A 26257-nucleotide genomic window follows, 5' to 3' on the forward strand; every position below is an offset into this window, starting at 1 on the left:
AAAGATCTTCCTGTCTGAGTCTGACAAACAGGGTATCGGAGAATGGGGGAAGGAGGAGGGTACATCGTGACGTAGCATTTTCCCCTCGCACGGGCCCCGTGATGTAGAGTGGCCGCAGGTGAAAGGGGAATAAACAGCGCGTGAGCTGGGACGAGAGAAACAAGGAAGAAGGGCAACAGAGCTTGTCGTCTGTCACGCGATGATCGTGCAGGCCCTCCGTTAGTGCTTTATCGGTGTCTTCTTTTTATAAACTGGATAACCCATTGACGATGCAGCGCACAGGAAAAAAATATATTGCACGGTGACTCGTGATAGAGAACGAGTGAAAAATGTTGAATGTTGCGTCGCTACTCATTTAACATTTACACGTTCTGACTTCCTCCATTGTGAGCTGACGCCCACATTTCCCTGTCGAAAGGGCAAAGATTACTTGGACAATGCACAAGTGCGCAGTGAATGATAACGCTTATCAGTGTCTCACGTATGCATGTTTCACATAAGCGCCGCCATCAGTCTCCTTCAGGTGACCACCGATACATCTCCATCTCAGCCCCGTCTGAGTGGCAATGGACGACCGAAAGTGAGGTGAGATTACAGTGCGAACTATCTCCGAATGCACTCCTTTTTTTTTTCTTTCATTTTACTGTTATTGCAGTCTTATGATTGCTGTTCCGCAATAATTTATCGTATTTTCAATAATGAGTTTTCAGTGTGTCAACCTTTCATCGTCCCACGCCTCATTGACGGCTGGCAGTGCTACTATATGATGCCATATTGATACTCATAAGCAGCAGACAATGCGTGCAGGTCCCATAAGTGTCCCTTAGGCACTGTGTTGTCCTCATTTGATGTATATGAAGCAAATGTCTCGATGAAATCACCCGTTTCTCGAATACCTTATTTATTTTCCAGGAGTATTTGATAACGAAAGCATTTTCCCTCCGATTGCGGTTCCTATTGCTAGATATCGGCGTAATCCTCCGCCCGTGGTCGTTAACGCAAAAAGAAGTATTAGCGGTGGTGGAACGGTCTCAGTACACTATTCCTTCTATGGTCTCATGTGCTGGTTGCAGAAACATTTGTTTTTATCCTGCCGTTATGGGGTTTTGTCACAATCGATCACGAAGTCATAGAAGTTTAAAGGTCTCTTCACTAGGAAAGGTCATCTGATGTTGCCCGCAGTCCAGTAAACAACTGATAAGACGACAAGAACGCACGAAGGCATTAGGCGAAACCACCACGCGAAGCTTGGAGATCCTAAACGAGACCCTGAGCAGATAAACTAGAAAACGAATAAAAATAAAAATCGTCATCACACTCCGCTGCAACTCACTCGTTAATTGAAGTCCATTGCGAAGTAAAATGCGATGTTACCATCTCCCGTGAAAAGAAGCCCTCTCCTTTTCATTTAGAAAATCTATAGGTGCAGTTTTCTTACACGAGAAAACAAAATTTCGTCACCATACTCAGCTGCGAATTCTTCTATAGTTGAGGTTGTCTTGGAAGTTTGAAAAAAAAATATATAAAATATGTGCCTGTGTGGAAGACACCCTGTCGCATGACATATTGCAAGTTTACATGTGTATTTTTTTCTTAATCGAGGAGAAAAAATCGTCAGCGCATTCACATCTTGTGTGAAAGGTACCATTATCACGAATTGAAGGAAGTTCACCTTCTACTGTTCTGCAAGTCCTAGTATCGTTGTCGTCGTGTTTGATTGCCTGGTTCACGAGAATGTTGCGGTAGACGCGTTTGCCACTTGTTTATTGAGCATCGTCCGAAAATGCACTACTTGTCTGATGGCTCTACTCTTCCCTACGTCGCGACAGAGAAACAGAAAGTAGAACTGCTATTCGGTGCGTAAACAAGCAATGACGTTGGCTTGAATGCTACATCACATGTTTGCCTCATCTCGTGGCCAAATGAGATGTGACGGCGTTGGCAGCACCGTTTAAAAGGTTAGCAGCCATAGGGCCAGCTTGGAACGGCCATATTGATTGCAGATCAGCGACAACTTTATTTTACGACGATGACTAGGGAGTTCCCCATCCGGAGGCCGATACGCTACCCCATTGCTGGTAAATTTTCAAAATGGAACAGGAGATAGCCACAAAGGCGTCATGTATTACCTCCAAAAAGACGTCAACTAACGAATGAAGAACAGCACGGTGCGGTGTCGATTATTTTCTCGGTTATCAAAAACTTCAACTGTAGATATGTTCAACTGAGGATCTGTTGTACAAATGGCACGATACCGCACCAGGTTCGTGAAAACACAACCTCAAAAGTGCCATTTTTACGAATGGTCGATATATTCTCGATCGATCAGTTAAACAACGAATGAAGCTTCAGCTTCATATTTTTACGTGAAGCTAATCTTTATACAGTAGCGTATAAGCCTAAATAATCCAGGGCTCCTACAAGAATACTAATCTACCGAAAGCTAATCGTGGACTTTTCCCGAAATGCGCTCCATTCCTTTAAACTGTCACAACGTCACCGGATTTGTTGTCCCAGCGTATGCCCTCCGGGAACATTGGTCCACCCTTCCCATCTAACAGAAGTCAACGAAAGCACAGAACTGTCTTCTGCTTCTGTCAGAAGGACGCGCGAAACAGACAATAATTTGTCATGTTTGAGTCCAGTTCGGGGCCCATCCAGTGTTGAGGAATGGAAACTCTTAAGAATAAAGAAGCTGATGCACTACGGATGCACCACTCAAGGAATGCGCTGTTATATACGCTCTGCAAGTCACCGAGCCTTCTGCGCATGTCTCCTCTCTCTCTCTGCTAGTCCGCTAGGAAAGCCCCATTGGCTACGACGGCGCCTTCCCTCTTCCCTCTGACTGCCTCCTCTCATGCGTATAGACGCGCTTACACAGCGTATATTTTTAGCGAAATCTAGGAATGTCGTGCTACACCGCTGGCTAGTTCTCACTCGAAGAGCCCCTCTGCTGCTTGTACTGGTATTTGTGTCCCAGAATCTCGTACAGTAAAGAGTCGATTCCAGGCCACGCTAATACAACTCCGCAACACGTCCCTCACTGGTGGCCAGGTATCACGTGATAATGAGGTAATTGGTAACGCATTTGGAAAACCTGCCTTGGGGAATTACAGCACCCGATGAGCCCTGACGTTTAACGGAGCACCAAGGTGACCCCAACATAATTTTATATATTCGGTGCAGAGTGTTCTCCAACGAATAAAATGAGTCCCTGGATACCTCTCCTTTATGGTTCCTGCACCGATTAGCGACCCCACGCTGAATCGGTCACGACCCCCGTGGGGGTTGGGATCGGCAGTTCGGGAAACATTCCAATAGAAGGACTATGACGTGTAGGAAATCCCGCAAACCAAAATATGAAGGGAAGTGCCTGAGGACGAGAACAGCGGATATTTCGAACAGCGACTGTTCTTCTTCTTGTAGGAGAAGCAGAACAGTCTACGACCCAGAAGAAGAACACTCCCTGTTCCAAATATCGGCGGCTCTTATCCCGAGGCACTTCCCTTGACACAGAATGACTATGTTATACAGAACATAGGACAAACACTGAATTGATTTGGATGTTTTTCAAAGACACGGATGAATCACCTGTGGTTTCAATCCTTGCAAGTCGCAACACACTTGCAGGTCCAACAAAGGTACAATGCCGCAACGTCAAGGAAAAGTTGAGTACGGTGAATGCTGATTTCAGCACGAACGCGGTACTTGGAGAAATGTTGACGTCATATGAAACCAAGGTTTGGTTTGGTGCGGCTCGAATATTAATCTTTGCTGTGTTGAACTACTTGATTTATCTGATCGCCGTTTGCTTGCTCTATTCTGTAGTTCCTCACTGTTTCCTTTTTTTTATCAGGACAGGAGGGTGTTGTTCGGACATCCGATAATCCCGACAACAAAGCGAGTTTTCGCAGGAAGTATTGCACTTGTACTGCTGTGGGTACATCTTACCCTAAGCGCTTATTGCCTTTCTTACATTTCAGAACGGCCATTTACGCGTAAGTTATCAATTTAACTCGATTTAAAAGTGTAAAGTCCGTGAGGAATTAAGGGAACGCTTTAACAACAAGGACATCAAGAATGAGCGGAGTGGTTTACCACATCACAGACTCCTAGCGGCGTGCAGCCGGCACCCTTTGGGGAGGAATTCAGTAATTGCCCGAGTCAAAAATAGCAACCCATTGCGTTCGACACGGGGAGTCTTATGTATCCAAGACTACGACTTGCGTCAGATAGGGCATCGGCACCCGATGCAATTCATGGGGTGTTGGAAATACAGTAATCATGCATTCCTAATAAATGGGATGAACACGAATTTGAACGATTGCGCTTTAAGGGAATGTGTACTTCGCGGCGCACGATGGTTGCTTCAAGGTGCTGGTCTGCACATCCAGTTTACAGGATGTTTCACTTTTCCACATCTGTTCCTATTCAGGCCACCCACAACACATCGCCGTTAGGACATCAGCATGGGAGTCCTGCCAGGCAGACTCACTCCAAGTCGCCTCATACCATTCAACTGAAGGTGATAACCCAAGGACAATTCGCTGAGGACACTGCCCACTTTAGCGACCCCTTCGTGTTCATGGTACACTCGTGTCAGACAAGTCATAACACACACAAGGGGACCAAGTGACATAGGTAAGATTTCCCTCTTTCCGACATCATCTGTCCTGCAAAATTCTTATCTCGGACCGTGTAATTACGAACCACACTATCCAGTACATCAGACCGCCGTTTCTTTGGTCTTAGAGATTGATATGTGATGCTCTGGCAGCCTACGCTGCCGTGGCGACGCGCAGACGCCACGGCCTTGTTCGTGCTGGAGTAGATATGGCGCAGCTCTCTGGTAGTTTCAAATATGTTTGAAGGAAAGAATGCATGGACATTTCGTGAGCGTACCCTTCCCCTGCTGACACCGAACTTGATGTAAGCGGCGTTAAATTGCGGACACTGACAATGTGGAGCCTTCTCAACAGACTCACTGTGTTAAATCGGGACCTGTGATTCACGATGAACAGAAGCACACTTCTTCTTAGTGTGGGAGAGAGCAGTTAACAAATCCGCTTGATACTCTTAAAGTTGGACACAAGCAATGCACAGTTCGTCGAAAGTAGCGTTTTCGCGTTCATTGATGATTGAATTGAATTGTTTGAAAAACGTGGCGTGCGTTGGGGACACTCAAAGCTGTGGAGACTCGTGGTGTCTATAGTGTGGTGGTTTTCATCGAAGTGAGGTGGTAGCAGCATGTCAGGACCCGCGAATATTTTTCTCGATGTTATATGCATGACATTACATTTATATTATTGGATCACTATTAAAGCCCTGCACCCCGGGCCCGGGCCCCCGACCCGGCCCGCGGGCCGAGCCGGGCTTGTTATTGGCTGTGTGCTCCGGGCCGTGCCGAGCCCGAGCCGACAAAATATGCTAGCACCGCGGGCCGGGCCAGGCCGGTGCCGAGAAATATGTTTCCGAGAGTCAGGCCCGGCACGGGTCACGCAGCTAATTCCACGCAATGGAGGTGCATTAGTTCATATCATCATGCGCTTGCGTCATTCCTGTGCATATTTTGCAGAGACAAGCAAGGGACACCGCGTTAGGCATATGATTTGACCCTCTAGAACATTCTGAAAGCCACTTTACATTGCTCCTCACTCCTCACGTATTTCACAAGCACTTGGCAAAGCTTGGTGAGAGGGGTATGGACTGGGAGAAGGAGTTTGTCGACATCATCCTCTACCTCCGCAAAATCTTGACAGTGTAATGATAACGCCCATGCCCGCGTACGTTCTGGGTTTAATTTGGTCTTCCGCGGTTATGGTGTTAAACCGCCATCACTTGCATGTTTGCCCTCTCTCCTTATAAATTTACTGATAAATTTGTTTGATAATCGCCAGAAACGCGTACGTCGCGGCTGGGAATACTATGCCGGGATCTACTCGCTGGTCACCGGGCCGGGCCGGGCACTATTTGGTTAGAATCCGGGCCAGGCCGGGCTCTAGTCACTGGGTCACCGTGCCGTGCCGGGTCGGGTCGCATAAAAATATGAAGGTCCGGGCCCGGGTCGGGCCGGGCCATTTTTCGATGCGCCCGGGCCGGGTCGGGCCGGGAAAAGTCGGCCCGTGCAGGGCTGTGATCACTATATCGTAAATACAAGGTCCATGCATAAGAAAAGAGAACGCTCAAGGCGATGGGCAGGAGAACTGAATTACGATACAAAGGACACGTTTCCTCAACAGAATGGCGTAAATGCAGGCTAGCTTGCGGATAAATTCATGATAGGCAATCCTTAGCGATGGGCAAGACATGTAAACAAACACGAACACGAGAGCTGAAACGTCTTGCTGGTTTTGAGTCCTCGTGTTTGTGTTTGTTTACGTGTCTTGCCCATCGCTCAGGCTTGCCTGTCATGGACACGTTTCCTCCTGAAATGAAAACGAGTTCAGCGATGAAGTCATCAACGATTTCATATCGCACAAAGGGTACATATGCAGCAGTTGTAATTACCAGTTCAGGGTCGTGCAGCAAAAAATGTTCGTCATCTCTGGACCGTCATCAGAAGCGCCGACGTAAGTTTCACTGTTGCTCTAGCAACTAGTTGTCAAATATATCTGAGGTACAATTAAGTCTACGAATTTAGTCTGTAGTCGGTGAACATGTTCAGTTTTGTATAGATAGCACTCGACTATTGAAATAAAACAAAAAATACACAAAATAATAAGACCATAACGGTTCCGAAGCTCTACGCCCGAGGTGGTGGATCAGCAGGATACGCCATTTTCACGATGCAGGTTTTCGCACAACACACAACGTTGCATGATGGGACGTCTTAGCTGTTTCTTTGCATGAACGAGTTTCGCAAAATGTTCTTCGCTGATGGTCATTCGGTGAATGACCATTCAGCGAAGAACATTTTCTAAAACCAATTCGTTTCGAAAGGGATAGACACAATGCCACAGACTTAATGCTCACAGTTCATCACAGTAAGCCGGAGCCGTGGAATTACAAACACGTGGTACTCAGAGGAATCAAACGTCTCGAAAGGATAAGCTGACAAGATTTCACATGAAAAAGCTATCTGCCTTCTTTTCCTACCGCGATATTTCAAACCGCTCAGAATGGAGGAGCATCTCGTTGTTGCCATGGTAACGCAGGTCGCCAGACGATCACCTATCACCCTGTAAAGCTAGACACAGCGTAATTTGTTGTACAAGGTAGAGTTTTCGAATTACGCTCCCGGGGCAACTGAGCAGCTCTTAAAGATATCATGCGATAACAACGTGTGGCTCTAAAGAGCGTTGTCACGGTGACAGAAATTTGTTATCACGAGTTGCGTGGCGGTGACAGCGTGACTTCGGGATGGACGCAAGTGAGTGTAAAATATCCTCGGAGACCGTCCTGAGATCCTTGCTTCTATGCGAATAATTATCAGGCAACCGGCACAGAACAAATACCGATGGACTAGCAAGAAATGTAAAGAAACGTAGGCAAAGGTCGTAGCACACTGTATGTCTCGTTGCAAAAAAAAAGTTCGATGACTCGGTATTGACCGCTATTGACATGTTACCATTGGACTAACCAATATAAGCAAGCCGAGCGAAGATAAGGACAGTTGGTAAGGATGGAGTTACGAACTACGTCTTTCGCTGGAGAAACATGTTCTTGCTGAGTCACACCACCATGTTAGCACTGCTGCTGACTGTTGTGAATACCCGTAACACAAATGTTAGCTTACGTCACCGCCTACTTCGATTACTACTTTTCCTCAAGAAAAATGATAACGAAATAATCAAGCACGAAGTCAGAGTAACTGTTTAATACGTGAGCTTCCGGGCACAGCCTGTCTTCATCAGACAAAAGAAGCAATTCAATCATTGATTATATGAGGTACGGGATCGGTTATATAAGGTGTGGGATCGATTTCTCTCTTAATCTTTGGTTCCTTCTCTCATGGATCCCACACGTTACATAAGCAATGTTCTAACTGCTGCTTTTGTCTGAAGAAGGGCAGGCTCTGCCCGAAAGCTCACGTATTAAACAGTTACCCTGACTTCGTGCTTCATTTTTTCGCTATTATTTTTCTTGACGACATTTCAGCAAGCTGACTGTGTATTATTTTACCCTGTTGGTCTCTACTATTTTTCCTCTACGACGAATACGCTCTGAAATTTCATTTACTTTGCAGTGGCGATGACGTCCATTCCTCAAAAGAAATCAGAGCGGGAGCTTCATGAACTCCTTGAACAGGCGGACCTTCTCGAGTACTACGACAAATTCATCGAGATAGGTGAGCAAACTTTGAGCGCCGGCGTGCTTGGTTCGTTATGTAAGAGTTAAGAAGTCAAGTGTAATGCTCTTCTGCCGTGAATAGAAGAACAGAAGTTGCAGAAGTTAAGAAGAACAGCTTATAAGAAGCCGTGTTGACGTTGTTCAGGTGTGACAGCTCGCGGAGCGAGCGAGGCCGCGGGTCGGAAAACTTGTAGGTTGCACACAGAAGTTGCTCAGTCATGTCCTCCCCTGGTATGGTAGCCAAATACCTTGAGTGTTCTGCTGAGATTTGGAGAAGTTTAAATAACTTGAAGAGGAGGTGGAGTTCTCTACATGAGTCCAGGCTGGCGATGATGATAGATATCCGCTAGGTAGTAGGCGCTACGGATCAGACCGACCATGTAATGACCCGAGTGCTCTCGCCAACCCATCCACGGTCAGAGATACACTGATGACCCACTCCTTCATCGCGCATGCCGAAGCGCGTCGGTCATCCGCTGCCGGCCGCGACGTCAGAGCAACGTGTTCCCTGCCAGTTCCGGCAGTCGTGGCAACCGACGCCACGGCACGCTTCAGCTCGCGTCTCGGCCCGACTGTTCCTGGGATCGACCCTGCAAGCTCTCGCTTCCGTGCCGTTTGCAGCACCCCAGGCCACAACGCCCTGACGACTTCACCACTCATTTACAGCAAACCTCATCTCGCCGCTTCCGCCCAGCTCATTCATCGTCTCCCCCAACGCGTGCTATGCCGTGCCGTGAACACGGCCAGCGGTGCGCGTCGCTTTTGCTCTCCTACTCGTGAGTAGACCCCCCGTGGTTCTTCTTTCTCAGTTCTCCATGTCTGTGGAAGTAGAACACTGTAGCGGGCCGATGACAATGGCCACGCGCCTGAAGCATCCGCTTCAGCTCCACCGGCGCGGCCATGGAGACAGACGACTAACATTGCCTCTCCCTGATCGTCGTATCACCGCGGGTCGGGGCTCATGTCGAGGGACACAACCTCCTCTACAGACTCTTAAGTCGGGCGAATTATGGCCTATTTTGCAATCACAGTTCCCTCTTGACACAGGAACCCCGAGTTATTAGCACAGAGGATCTCCCTATCAGAACCGCACTACGGATATATATCCAACCGAAGGTAGATGAATGAAGTGTGGCAGTCCAGGATTGTAATGGATTTTGTTAAGGCAATGTGGAACAACTTTAGCAAAAATATGTCGTATAGTAGAAAATATGGAGTAGTAGAAATTAGGAGTAATACCCCTGAGACATGATTCACAGAAACTGTGTAACAGTATGCGATCGTGGCGAACAAGACAGTTTTCATTCTCGCATTTGAGAAGTGCCCCTCTCCGTCAGCTGTCACTCCGTGACGTCACATCATCCGGCGAATAATGAGGCGCGCGGCCTCTTCATTTGTTTTACAGTTGCATTTCTTCCCCGTCTGTCCCATGTGTTGACTGGTCGATTTTGCTAGCAGACGATTATTCGGCACCCAATAAAAAGCGCCGACAGAACCTGACGGCACCGCATGCCGGGAGCATGGGCTGATTCGTCGCCGCTGCACGTATTCTTAGAAACTTGTTTTCTCAGGAAATTTGTGCTTCCCATGCGAAATCCTTTGCGTGAGAGTTGCTGAAAGTTCGATGTTTATATCATACTTCCTTCATGATCTTGTGCATCCTATGTGCACCCCGTGTGACCCCAGGGTAAAGATGTCTTTAAGATGAACCCAGCTTTTTTTTCGTTTTTTTTTCTTACTTCGGCCTCTCTGCACTATTGCGTTTCCATGCGTCCCTGTGATTGACAGCCGAAAGCCCTTGGAAAGCAACGCGCGTATGTCTTCGGTGAGTTCAGTTTCCAGACGGAGCGACGCAAGGAATGTTGGCCGTTGTCATAACAACCGTGCCGCATCTTCTCTTCTTGCACGTTTTCTTCATGTGGTTTCGTCACTTCTGTTTCATGTCAGCTGGGTCATTCCCCGGGGAATGGTCCAAGGTTGTCAATCGACCATCACCAATATTTTTTTAAAAAATAGGGTATGGTGGGTACACTGTCAGATTAATCGTACCGAATGTCCCAACTCGAAATATTGATTCCATGTGTTTTTAGAGCACCTCAGAGTTTGCGCCAGGCGAGAAAACCATACCACAGGTTTTCGTCCTCTTTTCGCGTGTGCTTGCTTCTATATACGAACCAATGTGGTTTTTATGTCATCCGAGGATTATGCAGCATAAGTTAAGCAGGGCATGGGAAAGAACTCTCTCCCTCGCCCTCTAAAGTCGGGCCCAAATGTCGCCGTTTGTGCAAGTTTTGTGATTTTATTCCGCGTTCCCTGCTTACCTTGTTGGAAAAGTAGGTACGGCTCCCTGTTTACTAGCACATGGGGAACGCTAACAAAAATTTTCGCATGTCTGGGATATACACTTGTTCTGTGAGAACCGTTGGAAAGAGACACACATCAAAACTTTGCATTTTACAGAAGAAGATTTCGGAATGTGGCACACTACTTAAAAATCGCCGACCTACGTCATTCGATAGCACAATGCTTCAGCTACAACATATCAAAAATCTGGAGAATTACTTTTTGACAAAAGCGAGAAATGAATTTTTTTCTCGGCCATGGTTAGCTTGTCATTGGGCGCGGAGAAGCACCCTTCCAGGCACATTCTGGTCTGACGCGTTGTTAAGCAGAGACCCTTTTACAGGTTCGTTTTATATGCTTGGTACTACTGTCTTCCTGGGTTTTTCGGCGGTTCGTCTTCTGCTTACACCTGTGACGTGTATACTTCCGCGTCACACTAACAGAGGCAAAAAGTAAAACCACAAGGTGTCCTGCCCAAAACACGCCCTGTTGAAAATTAACGCTCAGCACCGCTATTGTTGTTCTTAGGCCTCTTGCATACCGGGAAAGCTCTCCTCTCAGAAGAAAACGCGATTATGCCCTCAGAAATTGGTTCGAAGTGGTGAAACGTCCTTGTCCCAGGCAATGCAATGCAGCGGCTGTGTCTTTCGGCAAGGATGGTCCTTTCTGCTGCAACTTCCCACAGGCAATTTATGCTCAGCGCGTCCTTTGCCCACATATACAAGTCCCTTGGTGTTAGGATCTGCCCCTCCTGCGGCCGCTGGAGACTGGCTTTGGCAGCGAGCCTTTTAACAGTTCCTCCTACTCCGTCGCACGGCCCCTTGCCGTGTGATGTTGCGTAGAAGTTCCAGCAAGCGCTCAGCGAAAGGACCATCCTTGTCGAAAGACACAGCCGCTGCATTGCATTGCCTGGGACAAGGAAGTTTCACCACTTGGAACCAATTTCTGAGGGCAGAATCGCGTTTTCTTCTGAGAGGAAAGCTTTCCCAAGTCACAAGTGTAAGCAAAAGACGAACCGACGAAAAACCCAGGAAGACAGTAGTACCAAGCATATAAAACGAACCTGTTAAAGGGTCTCTGCTTAACGACGCGTCGAGCAGAATGTGCCTGGAAGGGTGCTTCTCCGCGCCCAATGACAAGCAAACCATGGCCGAGAAAAAAATTCATTTCTCGCTTTTGTCAAAAAGTAATTCTCCAGATTTTTGATATGTTGTAGCTGAAGCATTGTGCTATCGAATGACGTAGGTTGGCGATTTTTAAGTAGTGTGCCACATTCCGAAATCTTCTTCTGTAAAATGCAAAGTTTTGATGTGTGTCTCTTTCCAACGGTCCTCACAGAACAAGTGTATATCCCAGACATGCGAAAATTTTTGTTAGCGTTCCCCATGTGCTAGTAAACAGGGAGCCGTACCTACTTTTCCAACAAGGTAAGTAGGGAACGCGGAATAAAATCACAAAAGTTGCACAAAAGGGCGACATTTGGGCCCGACTTTAGAGGGCGAGGAAGAGAGCTCTTTCGCATGCCCTGCTTAACTTATGCTGCATAATCCTCGGATGACATAAAAACCACATTGGTTCGTATATAGAAGCAAGCACGCGCGAAAAGAGGACGAAAACCTGTGGTATGGTTTTCTCGCCAGGCGCAAACTCTGAGGTGCTCTAAAAACACATGGAATCAATATTTCGAGTCGGGACATTCGGTACGATTAATCTGACAGTGTCCCCCACACACTCTATTTTTTTAAAAACATATTGATGATGGTCGATTGACAACCTTGGACCATTCCCCGTGGAATGACCCAGCTGTTACTCGATCGGGACCCATATCTCCCAAAACAGTATCTCAAAGTAGATGATGCAAACAGCAGAACAGGTGGAACGCGATGGTGGAGACTACACTTCGAGGCGATGTGCATCGCACGGCAATCTGTGCGTCAAAGCACCCACGAATTATACCCTTTGCAAACGGTGAACGCGTGCTCTGAAGAAGTGAAACCTTTGGGCAGGACGACACTAAGTGACATACGCTTTGTGATAGGAGGGCACTAGATCTGCTGTGTAGCCAGGTGTGGTGGGATTATGAAGCATCTCTTGAGAAATAGCTTTTGCAAAGATGCAGACGCAAATGTGAAACGAATGTGGGAGATATACACAGACGCTAAAGAAGTTCCATCGCAGTAGTGCGGCAACACCGCTATACGTGCTGCTGCTCATACTCCTAAGACCCGTGGACGTTCATATGATAGAGCAATCCAAGGCAACCTGCACGTTCTGACAGGTTATCGCTCAAGAACAATTCAACATAAAACTCTCATCAGAATAATGTCATGTTGCTTTTACAGCTTCTGTCCTTGGAGAATCATTGAAACGTAGTCGAAGAGTCGTTAGCTACGTTGAACGGTCAACGCAGTGATTTTGTTTTAGGGACCAGGAGCGTGCCTATGCACTCAAACTCTTCGAAATATGCTGTAAAAACTGAAGATACAGACTGCTTATCATTGTTCTGAGTATGAAACAATTTAATGGAATGCATATTTAAGGAAAGAGTTTGATTAGGAGTCACCTCTAAAATAAAGCTGCATTGTTCAAGAGCATACAACAAGTAAGGCTCGCGCGACAGACATAAAGCATGCAGGTAAAGCCTTTGCTTTCGGCACTGTGCTACAGTCCATGTTAAATTTTGGAGAGTCAAACCACTGCTCATCGCCAGGAATGCACCGCGAGCACCCTCTGACGCCATGCAAACGTAGGACCGTTCAGCGCCGCACTAGGAGAAGATCTCAACCATATGTGGATATCGTGATCCTGGCGCTGCTTTAACGTTGAATCTACGCAGTTCGTGCAATGCAGAAGCTATGTTGGCGGATGAAATCCACACCCCAACCGAAACGTCCAAAATATTTCTTTTTAGCTGGGTTTTAGAAAAAAGGTCCAAAGCCTACACGAACAGCAAAACCTTCATGAAAACCAGCATGCTGTCTCACCTGCCCATCGGGAAAATAGCAAAATATGCACTCTTTGTGCATTATCATGCAAAATATGCATAGGTAGCGTGCGAAGCATAGACTTGTACGTCGAATATAACACTGCAGCGCAAGCCAAAAAGATTTTTTCTTCATCCGGATCTGAGAGTATTCCCTCAAGAACCTGCGGTGTAGTAGCGACAAATGTATTCAGCTGCTTTTTTTACCAATGTAACTGCTAACGGAATTTAGACATTTCTCTCAATACCATTTAAATATCTGGGCAAGGCGACAGTTTGCCTCATCTACAAGACTTACAATGAGCAAGCAATGTTGATAAACACCGACATGAATTTAACCTCAGTGTTGAAATTTCTCTCAGGCGCAGACAATGTGCAGCAGCTTCGTGACTTGACGGATGAAGAGCTTGGAGAAGTCATTGACCAAGTAGAGATGATCAGGAAGCCCCTCCACGTGAAGAGGTTCAGGAAAGCTCTGGAGAAGTGGACGGGACAGAAAGGTAAATATTAGACGTGGGCAAATTTGGGCAAGACTCAAATTTGGGCAAAGGGCGCCATTTGGAGTCCATTGGTGCAGTATCTGCCGTGTGATTTGAGTCGCAGTCATGAAATTGCCACGTAACACTGTGAGTGGGCGTGACCGAAGCCGTAACAGTAGCTGAGTTTCTTTATTTTCCCACCAATTTTCTTGGATCCTCAGCTGCGATCAGCAGTGTTGGGAATAACTTGACAACGACAACAATTCGATTATGAATGATGACGTGTTCTAAGTTATGTACTGGATTCTTTCATCGTGGCTACTGTTGGCTGCTGCTGAGGAGCCATAAACAGGTCATAAAACATTTCACAAATAATGGTACCCCATGAAAGGACGCCGGTCATAGTACACAAATATACATTCTGTTTGGCTCCTGCTGGCTCAGTGACCCATATAACTGCTTTCAAAGACGAGTACCCAGAGCGCCTCTCTGGCACCACGCATATGTCGCACGGCTACGTAGCCGTGTGACATCCCAGTCGGATATTTTCTGCAAGTGGATCACTTGCAAGTGATTTATGAAACCTTTCCCACTTTGGAGAACCACTTGCAGGTGGTTCCACTTCCGTAGCCCACTTATAGTCAGCCACAGATGCCTATTTAACTGCATATCACTTTTATTTCTCATTTGGACACGGGTCCAAGCAAGGTCCAAGCGGGTTTTGAAGCAATGTAAAACAGCACTGAAGTACAAAGACAGAAACAGATACTAAATGAACTGCAACAATTCATTTCAAGCTGTCATGGCAAAATATCAAATGCACGTCACGGTAAGCATTTCTGCCAATGAGGAAGCGTGAGAGAAGTCACATGCTAACAGACAGCAGTGACCGAAGTGCAGTCAGAGCCCGACAGGTACATGTATTGAAGGGCTTAATCTCGCCAAGAATGCCACATAAAAAAGTAGAAAAGATGTGTTGCCCTCCACACTCTACAGCAGTGTTCAACATAAGAAGGAAAATGAATCTAGTCTGTCAACTGCATACACCGTTGGATATAATGAAAAGCAATACTGTGCCAGGAGAAACACTGCAGTGTATTGAGCATGATGGATTAAATTATCTTGCGCAATCAGGGAGCGTGGCCTCACTGTGTCCAGCCTTTCTATCCGAGGCGCACTCATATTTGGAGAGCTGACGGACTAGATTTCCTTTCCCTTCTTAAGTTGAATATGAGTATGGTGCGCAATACAGTTTGTGCATGGAGCTACAAAAAAATGCCCATCAAAATAACACGACATGTCACCACAAATCTTTCAAGCAAAGATTACATGGTGGCGACCTATAAAAGTGTATCAATTACTGTGTGCACATGCGTATTTGTTGGATAGACATGTATTTTTAAAGTAGGATTCCGCAACAAAATCACCACAAAGGTTATGGTGTATCCGTAGCGCTTGGGATGTCAGGAACATGTGTACGGCATAGCTCTCGTTCCAGAACTACATAGATTTTATTCAAACAAATTTATTATGAAGCAAGTGCTTCGCCTCTCTTAAGCGAGAAGGCACTGAAAGCAACACACTGCTGACATCATCTGGCAAGGCAGAATGCAGGTTTTCAAGCAGACAACAATGCTGGGTGACGTCACGGTCTCCTCCTCTGGACGAACCACCGTAGTATGGAGCTCTGTTTTCTGCTCTTTGCAATTGTTTTCGGCTTGCAAATGTCATCATTTAGAAACTAATTACTCGTGCAACATGAATGCGAGCATTGTATTCGGTATCGAGGGGTGGTTCGTGCTCGGTATGATGCTCACCTAATTTTTCTCAAATCCTTGCGAAGTCTTGCTTTAAGTCACTTCAATTGCAATCAAGTTTGAAGTGTAAGTTTAGGGTGAACGAGCTTTGGACAAAATATTCACCTGTCCTTAGTAATGGGCATTGCATGCCAACACAGGGCACACTTTTATTTGTTGCAAACAGAGCAGGAACTTATGGCATCAAAGGAAACAAGAATGCAGCTAAACTTGAAACATTACAGAGCTTAACAATCTTGGTACACCAAATAATGAAGCTTACACATCTGGTTAACTGCTCTTGACGCTTGTCTTCCTTCTGGCAATCATTTTCTTGTTCAGGCCAGCCCAGAGTGTTAGGCTTTCTGTCTAGGTAGAAAGGGCAGTAAAAGAAAATTTATTTTACAACTCAATGCTCGCTAAAGTAGCGTTTATGCAAAAGGTCATTCACTCATCTCAGCACACTATAAAAATAAAAACTGGCACTACATTGGTTGATTGTTACATTATCAGGGACAACGCAGATTATTATTTGACAGAATGATATATGAAGTTCGCACATGGTATTAGCGATATAAACCAGGGATGAAAAGACATGAATGAGGAACGAGGACAACATACACGCTCGGCTGCTAACAGTTTAATCACCAAAAGTGAACATAAAAGTTTGTACTCCTATCCAACCATGACTTATCTCTGTTTGTTACAAGGAATTTGGAATGAACCGACGCACAAAAATATACGCAATAAAATCCGTTGATAAACAGCTGGGACGGGAAGCAATGCAGATGAAAAAAACAAAACAAAAAGTGCACTACAATAATACAGCTGTAATCCCACAGATTCAAAGCACATAACCAAAGCTAATACAAAACCCACAAAGCTATAACCTAGGTCCAATAAAAACCTGCACTATTTATCGATGATCGAAAGTGACGGCTCACATCATTAAACTGCCGATAGTAAACCGTGCATGTTATCCTTCATCCACCTTTTCATCAGGTTTATATCGCAACATATTCGTTTCAATATGCACCTTGGATTATGTAGTCTTTGCGGTCTAGAGCGTGTCATTACCACACAACACAGCAACGTTCTACTCACAGTGAAAAACGTTCTGCTCACTCTCAAGCTCGAATGAAATGGCCTTACCAGGTCTACAAAATGCATGTTGATTGCCACAACAACAAATGTAATCGCCTTACCTTGTAATTACTTGTGGTCGGATCCAGTAATCGGGTCGTGTTCCGGTACACGACCCTGCAACCTCCCACGCTGCAAAACATCCAAGCACGTTCAACACGCTAACTCCATTAAAAGCACTGCGAGCAAATACACCCACCCCGTTAACCGCGCATCCACATGCACAGGCTCCAATGTCATATACGGCATTGAATGCAGCGGCTGCTCTATGCAATACATAGGTGAAACCTGCCAACAAATGAACAACCACCTTATCGCACACAGAACAGACACGTACAACAAACTCCCCAAATCAGTCATCGAACATTTTAACGTTCCTGGTCATGATTTGGGAACATTAAACTATATATTCCAGAAACCGGGTTTCTATCCACACGTGACAGACGTGTTAGGGAGTCTTATCTCATATACAAGTTCAGCGCTCTTCACCCGTCCGGTATCAACACATCACAAGCCACCCTAGAAACACTTCACAAATAAAATATGCTTTTTCCCTTCTATCTCCATTATCATCTGTTATGTTCTGCATGACCACTGCTTTCTGCTTTCTTTATTGCATGCCACAACTTTGTATTACAAATATTAATAAAGAATACTTTGCTCCTTCTGGAATTTTCCTCACGTAGCCGCTAACCCCCTTATCTTTCACTATGTTTGCCAATTCTTGCCCGTTGTCCTGTTTCGTCCACGTGTTTGTGAACCTCACATTTTTCTGTAACCGGTCAGGAGCCTAGATCACTTCGTTCACATAATCCCCTCCACACTCTAACAAACCGGTCATTCACTCCGGCTGTAGAAGCCCGTACGGACCCTTTCTTCCCTCCGGGCTGTTGACCCACAATTCGCATGAACCTTTAAACACGTCATACCTAACCCTTTAAATACCATGCCAATGATGAGGACGGTGCCCAGAAGAAGAACAGTCTCTGTTCGAAATATCGACGGCTTCTGTCCAGAGGCAACTCCCTACCTACACTGTAACACTGACCGTTAAGCTGGTAGCGCCCCCCGCCGGTGATTGTTGCTTCCGAAAATGCCGTTTCGAAACCAGCGCGCTGAAGACCTTTCCGCGAATGTTCTCGTAACTGACTGATGTTGCCTTATTATATTTCAGGCACATGTGATTCAGGAACATCCACGAGAGAGACAGCTACGGCAGCATGTACAGAGCAGGCTGGCCAACGAGTGGACGAGAGATCTACTGAGACTGCGGACATCAGGGCTGACATGCACCATGCCATTGACAGGAGAGACGTCGCGCAAGTGAGAGAGTGTCTGCAAGCAGAACCACAACTAAAGATGTGGCTCGATCCACTTACCGAAGAGTCGGCCATGTATAGAGCTGTGACGACAAACGCATTCAAGGCGTTTGGCCTTCTGTTATCACAGAAATGTAAATTCAAGAACGCTAGAGAAGGTGATTGCCTCCAGCACTTGAATCCTCTCCAAAAGTCCGAACTCGCGCGACAACGATACTTCGTAGCTGGGTACGAAGGATCCTACATTAGTGTGCTCAAGGGTAGATCGACCAGCCTAGCCGAGTGTGCAGGTTTTCAGAGAATTTTAGATGACATGTATCGTTCTCTCGACAGTAACGACTTACTTAAGCCTGTGTTGAAAGTCGCTTCAATGGCACCTCATTTGAGCATTCGCTTCGACTTCGAGCGAATCCACACTCAATGCATGGTGGGTGGGTACAGGACTAACCTTGGCATGACTGAACCAGAAAAACAAGGCGTCTTCATTGGAGCCACGGGACTTCACGGGGAACGAACAGATGCCGCAGAACGTCGCACCAAAGAAGTCGAAGGAACCCTGGTGCACGAGTTGTGCCATTTGGCTCTCAACCTGGTATACGGAAATGAAGGAAAGCCATATTTGTGCACAGATGAAAGCAGAAAAGAACATTACGCAGGTATCCTCGAGGACGCAAGGGGCCGACAGCACGGTTTACACGACATCTTAAAATGGGCCTTTCACGGGAATGACGAAGCTGAACTTATAGTTCGAATACCGCACATTCTCGCTCTTTGCCCTACGGAAGGAAACACTATTCTGGAGGAACAAGTCCCGAGGCTCTTCCAGTTTTTCAAACAACACGTCGTCGAGGATATGACGCAGTACATACAGGACGGTTGTCTGGGAAGAGAGACTGAAGACATCAGAGAAGAAAATGGAAAATTGGGGAGGGCGTCCTCCACAGAGGAACTAGGAATCGAATTCGTGGCGAGGCTCGATGACTGTGTTATGAGGCGTGACCCACCTGTTGTCCTTGTAGCATCAAATTTAACATTCCTCGAAGTAATGGTGAACGACCTCGTGAGATCTGCTAGAGTACCATACCTATTTCTCGAGACATCGCAGTGGGGGGACAGAACCTATGACATCCTGCTCGGAAATAAGTGCAGCTTCTTGCTCTTATCTTGCGAGGGAAGAGAGAACCTCCGAATAATTCTCAATCTCTCAAAAGAGCTTCATGACGTCACTGGCACCAAGACAATTCTGCTAACGTCAAAGCAGAACCTTCAACATTGTCTCCAAGGAATTAAAGAGAGTATGTTACATGATATCAAAATTTACCTGGACACTGTGCACAATGCTTCTTTTCAGAACGTCACCGCCAAATGCAAGAATAAAATTATCAAGAGGTCACGGATCGCTCTTCAGTCTCCCAACCAGCAGTGTTTTATTAAAGATATCCTCGACATCGACAGCTTTTCGAAAACCTGCCAGGAGGAGACGTTATTGACACTGTGCAGAGAAGGAGTGCTATTTTTTGGCCCTGAACTCAAGGAACTCCAGGAAGACGTAAGCGAGTGCTACATTAACCAAAAGTGCAGTAGGTCCGTTGAAGTTGACTTGAGGAAGATTAGAGAGCGTCCTAAAGACGATGCTTTCGCTTTCCTCGGGTGCTCGGAGGAAACACTCCAGTCATCTTTGCCCAAAGGCCTTTCTGCGAAGCGAATGAGCATCTTGGACAGTTTCGAGCAAATTGTCCTCCTGGAGCAGAACAGTGACTACGACCGCCTTGTCGCAACGGAACACTACAAGGGAAAGACAGTTCACCTACTTGAATTCCATGAAGGACGTTACGTGTGGAAAAAATCAAATGGTGCTTTAAGTCACCTTCCCATGACCGGGATAGAAATCCACTCGGCGAATTTCCTCCTTGATGTAAGAGAGAAAGTCCTCGTTGTTTCCGGAGACCCAGGATCGGGAAAAACCGTGCTGGCCACGCGGCTTTGCACTGAAATCAAGAAAGCAGACGAGAAAGCATGGGTACTTTACGTCAGTACCTACCCAAAGAGGCAAGAAGCAATGAAATTGCTTAATGAAGAAACTGGAGACATCAACTTCAACCAGTTCGCAAAGTTGTGTTGCGTGAAAACAACTGGACAAGAGTTTGAACTGTTTCAGCAAACTGTCACCAAGGGAAGTCCGTTTCACGTGTGGGTCATTTTCGATGCCCTTGACGAAACCCTGGAGATGACGCGGAAATATATCCTTGAGTTTACGAAGGTTTTGGCTCGAGAAAAACTGTTGAAAATATTGATATTCACACGCACGATATGCCGGAATGCAATTCAAGATGAAATGCACCTTGTGCCTTTCGACATGGCTGCGTTCTCGAAGGAAGAACAAGATGAGTTTCTGCAGAAATATCAGAAATCTCTACAGAATCCGATGACTGATAAGAAGACATTCAAGAGCATTGTTACTTGTGTTAAGGAGAAAGACAGCTCTCTTCTAGGAAATCCTCTAATTCTCCGAATGGTGGCGGAGGTTGACCAAGGCGAAGCTTCTGACCCTCACTACCGTGAATTGGTGCAAAGCATGTACAGCTCCCAGGATTGCTTTACGCTTCTCTCCCTGTACAGATTGTTTGTCGAGTACAAATACCTTCTATATCGGATCGAAAAAAAGAAAGAGGACAGAATGAGAGCCGCAAACGAAGATGATGACGAGACGCTGAAGCCGATATTTCAGAGTAACCACGCTCTTTTAGCCCTAAAATTGCTTCTGCCCGAGGACGCCCTCAAGGAACTCGTAAGCGAAAGTGAATACAACGACCTAAAATCAAAGGGCCGTTTGATAATGGCTGTCAAGGAGAACAAGCTAAAACAGGGCATAATACTGTGCCTGACAAATGACGCTCCTCATTTTGTGCATCATAGCTTCGCCGAGTTTTTCGCGGCAGATTTGATATTCAAGAGGGTGAAAGAGGCGAATGCCAGAGGCGATGTAGGGGTGGCACGTATAATTTCTGGCTTGTATGGAGAACCTAGCTATGTCGGCATGTTGACCTTCTTGGATGGATTTGCAGCGGAGCGACACGCAATACAGAGCAGTATCATGAATAACGATATTGTAAACGTTAAAGCGGCTACGGAACACACTTACTCCCAAGACGCCCTCGAAAGAACACCTCTGCATGTCGCTGCGCTGCATGCTAATCAAGATATCTTAGAATGTCTTTCTATTAACGAAGTACTAACGCAGGAAGATATGTTAGGTATGACGCCTCTCATGTACGCTGACAAGATTCACGCGTGGAAAAGACTAGATTGTCTCTGTGCGCGTAGTGCTGGTTGTGCTATTGACTGGCTCAACCAGCTACCTACGGTGGTCAAGAACATTACGACTAAACGAGAATTCCATAGTTCGATTTTGTCCGACGCGATTTACGGGCGCCTCAATGCTCTTTTATCTGTGTTGCTCAGAGTGTTCTGCAAAAATAAGATGCGTTCGAGTGAGATCTGCATTGGGAGTGCACCAGAGTACTTGAGGGAAAGCGTCAGCTCCTCTGAAGACGCCGTACATATCTCTATGGATGTTGATCATATTAGGGATAACCACCAGCGTACCCCCTTGCACATCAGTGTTCTTCAAGGTGAACTTAATATTGTCCATACGCTTTTGCCTTATTCATCGCAAAACGTACGTGATGCTTTTGGTATGACACCGCTTCAGGGATGCATATTTCACGGCTATACTGACATTCTGAGGTTTTTGCTTCCTTTAGCTTCAGCTCAGGATTGGTACATCTATGAAAACATCTATGAAACGTCTCACAAAGTAGCGTTCTCCGCTGTGTATCTGCAAAATTGTGATGCATTACAGTTGCTACTCCCCCATTTCGAAACTCCATCCTCGGTCAAGCAGTACCTGTTCGATGAGAGCGTTCTGCAGGGTTACACCGGAGTGGCGAAAGCTCTTCTTCCTCACACTGATGCAAGTGGCAGCTGTGCGCACCGAGCCACAACGAATTGGCACGCAAGCATACGCTCTGGTTGCTTGGATACTGTGAGACTAATGATTCCTTACACTGATATGCATGGAAGGGATAAAGACATCATCGATGCAGTCCTTATGGCCGTTGTTGGCATGGCTTCCATATATGGAAATCCAACGCACACTAAACCAGTACCAGATGACGTGCAAAGCGAAAATGGCAATCACCCTGACATTTTCATTGTGAAGTTGTTGATTATTCATTCAAACATACACTCTCTTAACGTAGATGGCCAAAGGGTTGCGGAGATCAGCGTCAGGTGTAGAATCCCTTTGACCGCTTTCAAGCTACTCCTTCCTCATTTGTCAGTCACGTCTCGTACCATAAGTCAAGCAATGTCGACCTGTTATGGTACTGACGCTGGAGAGCAGGATATGTTAACTTATCTGATTCCTTACATTCCAATCAACGCTCGAGATGAAAACGGAGTGAAGACGCTATACTACTGCTGCATTTATAGAAACCTGAGAGCGGCAAAGCTTCTGCTCCCCCTTACACTCTGCGATGTCGATTCACCGATTACCCGCACACCATTGTACGTGAGTGTTTTTCTGTGCATCCCGGACATTGTGGAGTTGCTCCTGCCCCACTCTTCGAAGCGTAGTTGTGGTGATACGTTGGCGGTTGCCATTCATAAAGGATTTGTGGTTATGACGAAATGGTTTCTGCCCCACGTGGATGTGAATGATTGTACTACGGGGGAAACGACGGTGTGGCGCAAGAGTGTGGACCGAGGAGACTGGACATCGGTGACGCTCCTTCTGCCTTACACGGGAACACTTGATAGTGGCATTAGTCACGACACACCGTTCTTGTTAAATGATCGCAAAGGATCGAGAAGCGCTCTCGAGTCATCAAAGGCAGACGATGAACAGAATTGGAATTCACGCGGTGGGAATGATCCAATAGCTATCGAAGTATTAAAGCTACTCCAGCTCCACTCGAAATTGAGAGATACGGATCAGACTCTGCTAGCCAATACGTGTCTCACAGACAATCGCGTGACGAGGTTGCTCTGCCCGCATCCATCGGTGAGTGATGTAATGTCTCCTCATTCGTCAATCACTTCGCCATGTATGAGTGGTTTAGAGTTTATTCTATTCGCTGCAAACACTGAGTATCAAGATATCCTAGAGTATCTGATTCCTTACACTCCAATTAACGCTCCAGTTGAAGATGGATTAACACCACTCCTTTGCTGCATCGCTTGTGGAAACATGACAGCGGCGAAGCTACTCCTTCCTCTTACAGTGGTTGACGAATGTAGAAGCATACCATTGATTGGGAGTGTGCTTCAAGACAATGGCGATATTGTTCAGCTGCTTCTCCCCCACTCCTTGATGCGTACCTGTGATGCCGAGTTGATAACTGACGCTTATACGAGACACGACGATGTAACTAAATTACTTCTGCCTCATGTTTGCGTGAACGTTGCTACAGGGAAAATGACGGCGTTGCGTCAAAGTGTAAAACTAGGAGACTGGGCACAGGTACAACTCATTCTGCCTTATACGGCAACACGTGATAGTGACATCAGACAGGAATCATCGTTACTAGTAAATGCTTGCAAAGAGCCGACAGCCTCTCAGAAGTCACTGAATACAGAGGGCGAACGGAATAGCGGAATGAGCGCTACAGATGTCAAAATTTTTAAACTGCTTCTCCTCCACTCGAACTTGAACGTAGAGGATGCAGATCGGGCTCTTCCAATCGACGAGAGCATCGCAATCTTTGATGCGGGGACCTTATTCTGCGTCCAACCATCGGCGAAGAAGCTAATGTTTCCACATTCGTCATTCACCTCTTATAGCGAAATTGGAGCAGAGACCATCAATAGTGAAGAAGACGTCCAAAGTCAGATACCTTACATGCCAATTAACACACCAGATGAAGACAAACTAACGCCCCTACTTCGCTGTGTCAGGCATGGATACCTGAGAGCGGCGAAACTTCTGCTTCCTCTTACGGTCGTTGACGAAGATAGAAGCGAACCATTGTTTTTGTGCGTGGTCGAAGACAAGCGCGATTTTCTGCAGATGCTTCTCCCCCACTCCTTGAAACGTCATAGCGAAATCGAGTTGATAAATGCTGTTGTTAGGAGGTACGGTGATGCGACGAAATTGCTTCTCCCTCATGTTGGTGTGAACACTCGTACGTGGAGTAAAACTACGGAGCTAGGAGACTGGACCTTGGTGCGGCTCTGTCTGCCTTACACGAGAACGCGTGATAGTGACGTCATTCGCAACACACGGGTGCTGGTGAGCGCTTGCATGCGGCCGGTAGCCACTCCAGAGTTATCGGGGCCGGAATATGAACGGAACCTGGAAGAGAACGTCAGAGATATCAAAATATTGAAGCTGCTTCTCCTTCACTTCAACTTTGATATTGTGGATCGGCCTTTGACGATCGACTGGAGGGTCACGAACAATCACGTGTTGAAGTTACTACAGCCGCATTCGTCGATGAAGAAACGCAGGCAAAAGGCCGTTCTGCGTTGTATAGGCTTTTCTGTTCTCCTTTTTTCTAGGTTTTTTGACGCATCGTTTCTTCTCCCATGGTTGTACCGTCTTTACACTGGTTGATGTGACGTCTTGCAGTGGACCCTGATGCGACTGTGGCGATGTCTGTCTGTCGATTACAGGTTCTTCAGCACGAACTTTATCAACTGTCAGTGTGGGATACTATTGGTGACCTATAACATGATGTATGCTGGTGACACTCTGCCTGTATGGGGACAGTTACTTGTTCATAAGATAGTACCTTGATGAACTATCGTTGGTGTCACAATAACGTTGATCACATTAATAGCAATATCATATCCTGTAACAATATCGCGAGGGCGTGCTTCAGTTGTTTCCAGACCGTCATATCGACATGCGCATTTTGAAATAATAAATATCGTTACCAATTACACTGTGTTGATGTTCTGGTCTGGTTGATGGCACTCTGTATGGTCATCCGGCAGAAATCTTGGTACTAGCGAGCATGCCGGAGGCTTAACTATCCCGCACCATGGTCCATTTCTGCAAGAGGATGCTACAGACAAACAATATTTTATGAATAAGGGAGGTGCCTAAGGATGACATCCGCCGATATTTCCAACAGGGACGCTTTTTTTTCTTCTGAGGTGGAGGTCTTCTTTAGTTCGGTAATCTACAGGCGGGCGTTCCTGCGAGATACCTATTGGGATGTCATATTTGACAACTGATATTACCGGCCCACGCTTACCATAAATGAATGCTGTGTCCCGATTTCACCCACTTTTTCGAACATCCTCTTTACGCAATTATTCAACTCTAAAATGTAGCATGCCACCAAGCGCGTGATTATACTTTTGTGAGCGAATCGCGAGTTCCATGTGGAAGTCAAGATGGAGGAAATTCGTAGCAGACGACGGTGTTGTGTTCACGCTATGAAGAGGGGGCTATTATTGAGGCACCCTAAGTACAGGAACCCTGAGTCGCCGTCATGAGGCCTTCCGTATACAAGACACCTTTCGGACATACCTTCCTCTTACACCATGGATTAAAAAAAAAATATCCCCCGTCTGACGAACAGCGTATCGAAAATGGAGGAAGGAGGAGGATACGCCGTCATGTCGATTGTTACCCGCGCACGTGCGCCTTAATGTAGAGCGGCCACAGATCCCAAGCAGCACAATGTACTGAAAGTCGAGTGCAATATGGGGGTGGACGGGTAGGTGGACGGCCTTGAACAGACTCGTGAAAGTACACAACTTTGATAAGACACATGCCGTCCACCCCTATGTTCTTTCAGTATATTGTGCTGCTTGGGACGAAGCCGGGACGAAAGACACAAGGAAGAAAGGTGAGGGAACTTGTCACGTGATGATCGTGCAGGACCATCGCTA

General features: G+C 46.3%; 1 protein-coding gene across 1 annotated transcript; it reads left to right on the top strand.

The window, feature by feature from the left end:
• Window positions 1–483: 483 nt before the first annotated feature.
• Window positions 484–25291, top strand: LOC135379089 (uncharacterized). The gene is made up of 5 exons (XM_064612341.1): window positions 484–585; window positions 4436–4641; window positions 8186–8287; window positions 13978–14115; window positions 18208–25291. Exons 3-5 carry the CDS (start codon window positions 8191–8193, stop codon window positions 24966–24968), a joined length of 6996 nt encoding a protein of 2331 aa, XP_064468411.1. The 5' UTR covers window positions 484–585; window positions 4436–4641; window positions 8186–8190; the 3' UTR covers window positions 24969–25291.
• Window positions 25292–26257: the final 966 nt, after the last annotated feature.

This window comes from Ornithodoros turicata, chromosome 1 (assembly GCF_037126465.1).
Source record: "Ornithodoros turicata isolate Travis chromosome 1, ASM3712646v1, whole genome shotgun sequence".
NCBI lineage: Eukaryota > Metazoa > Arthropoda > Arachnida > Ixodida > Argasidae > Ornithodoros > Ornithodoros turicata.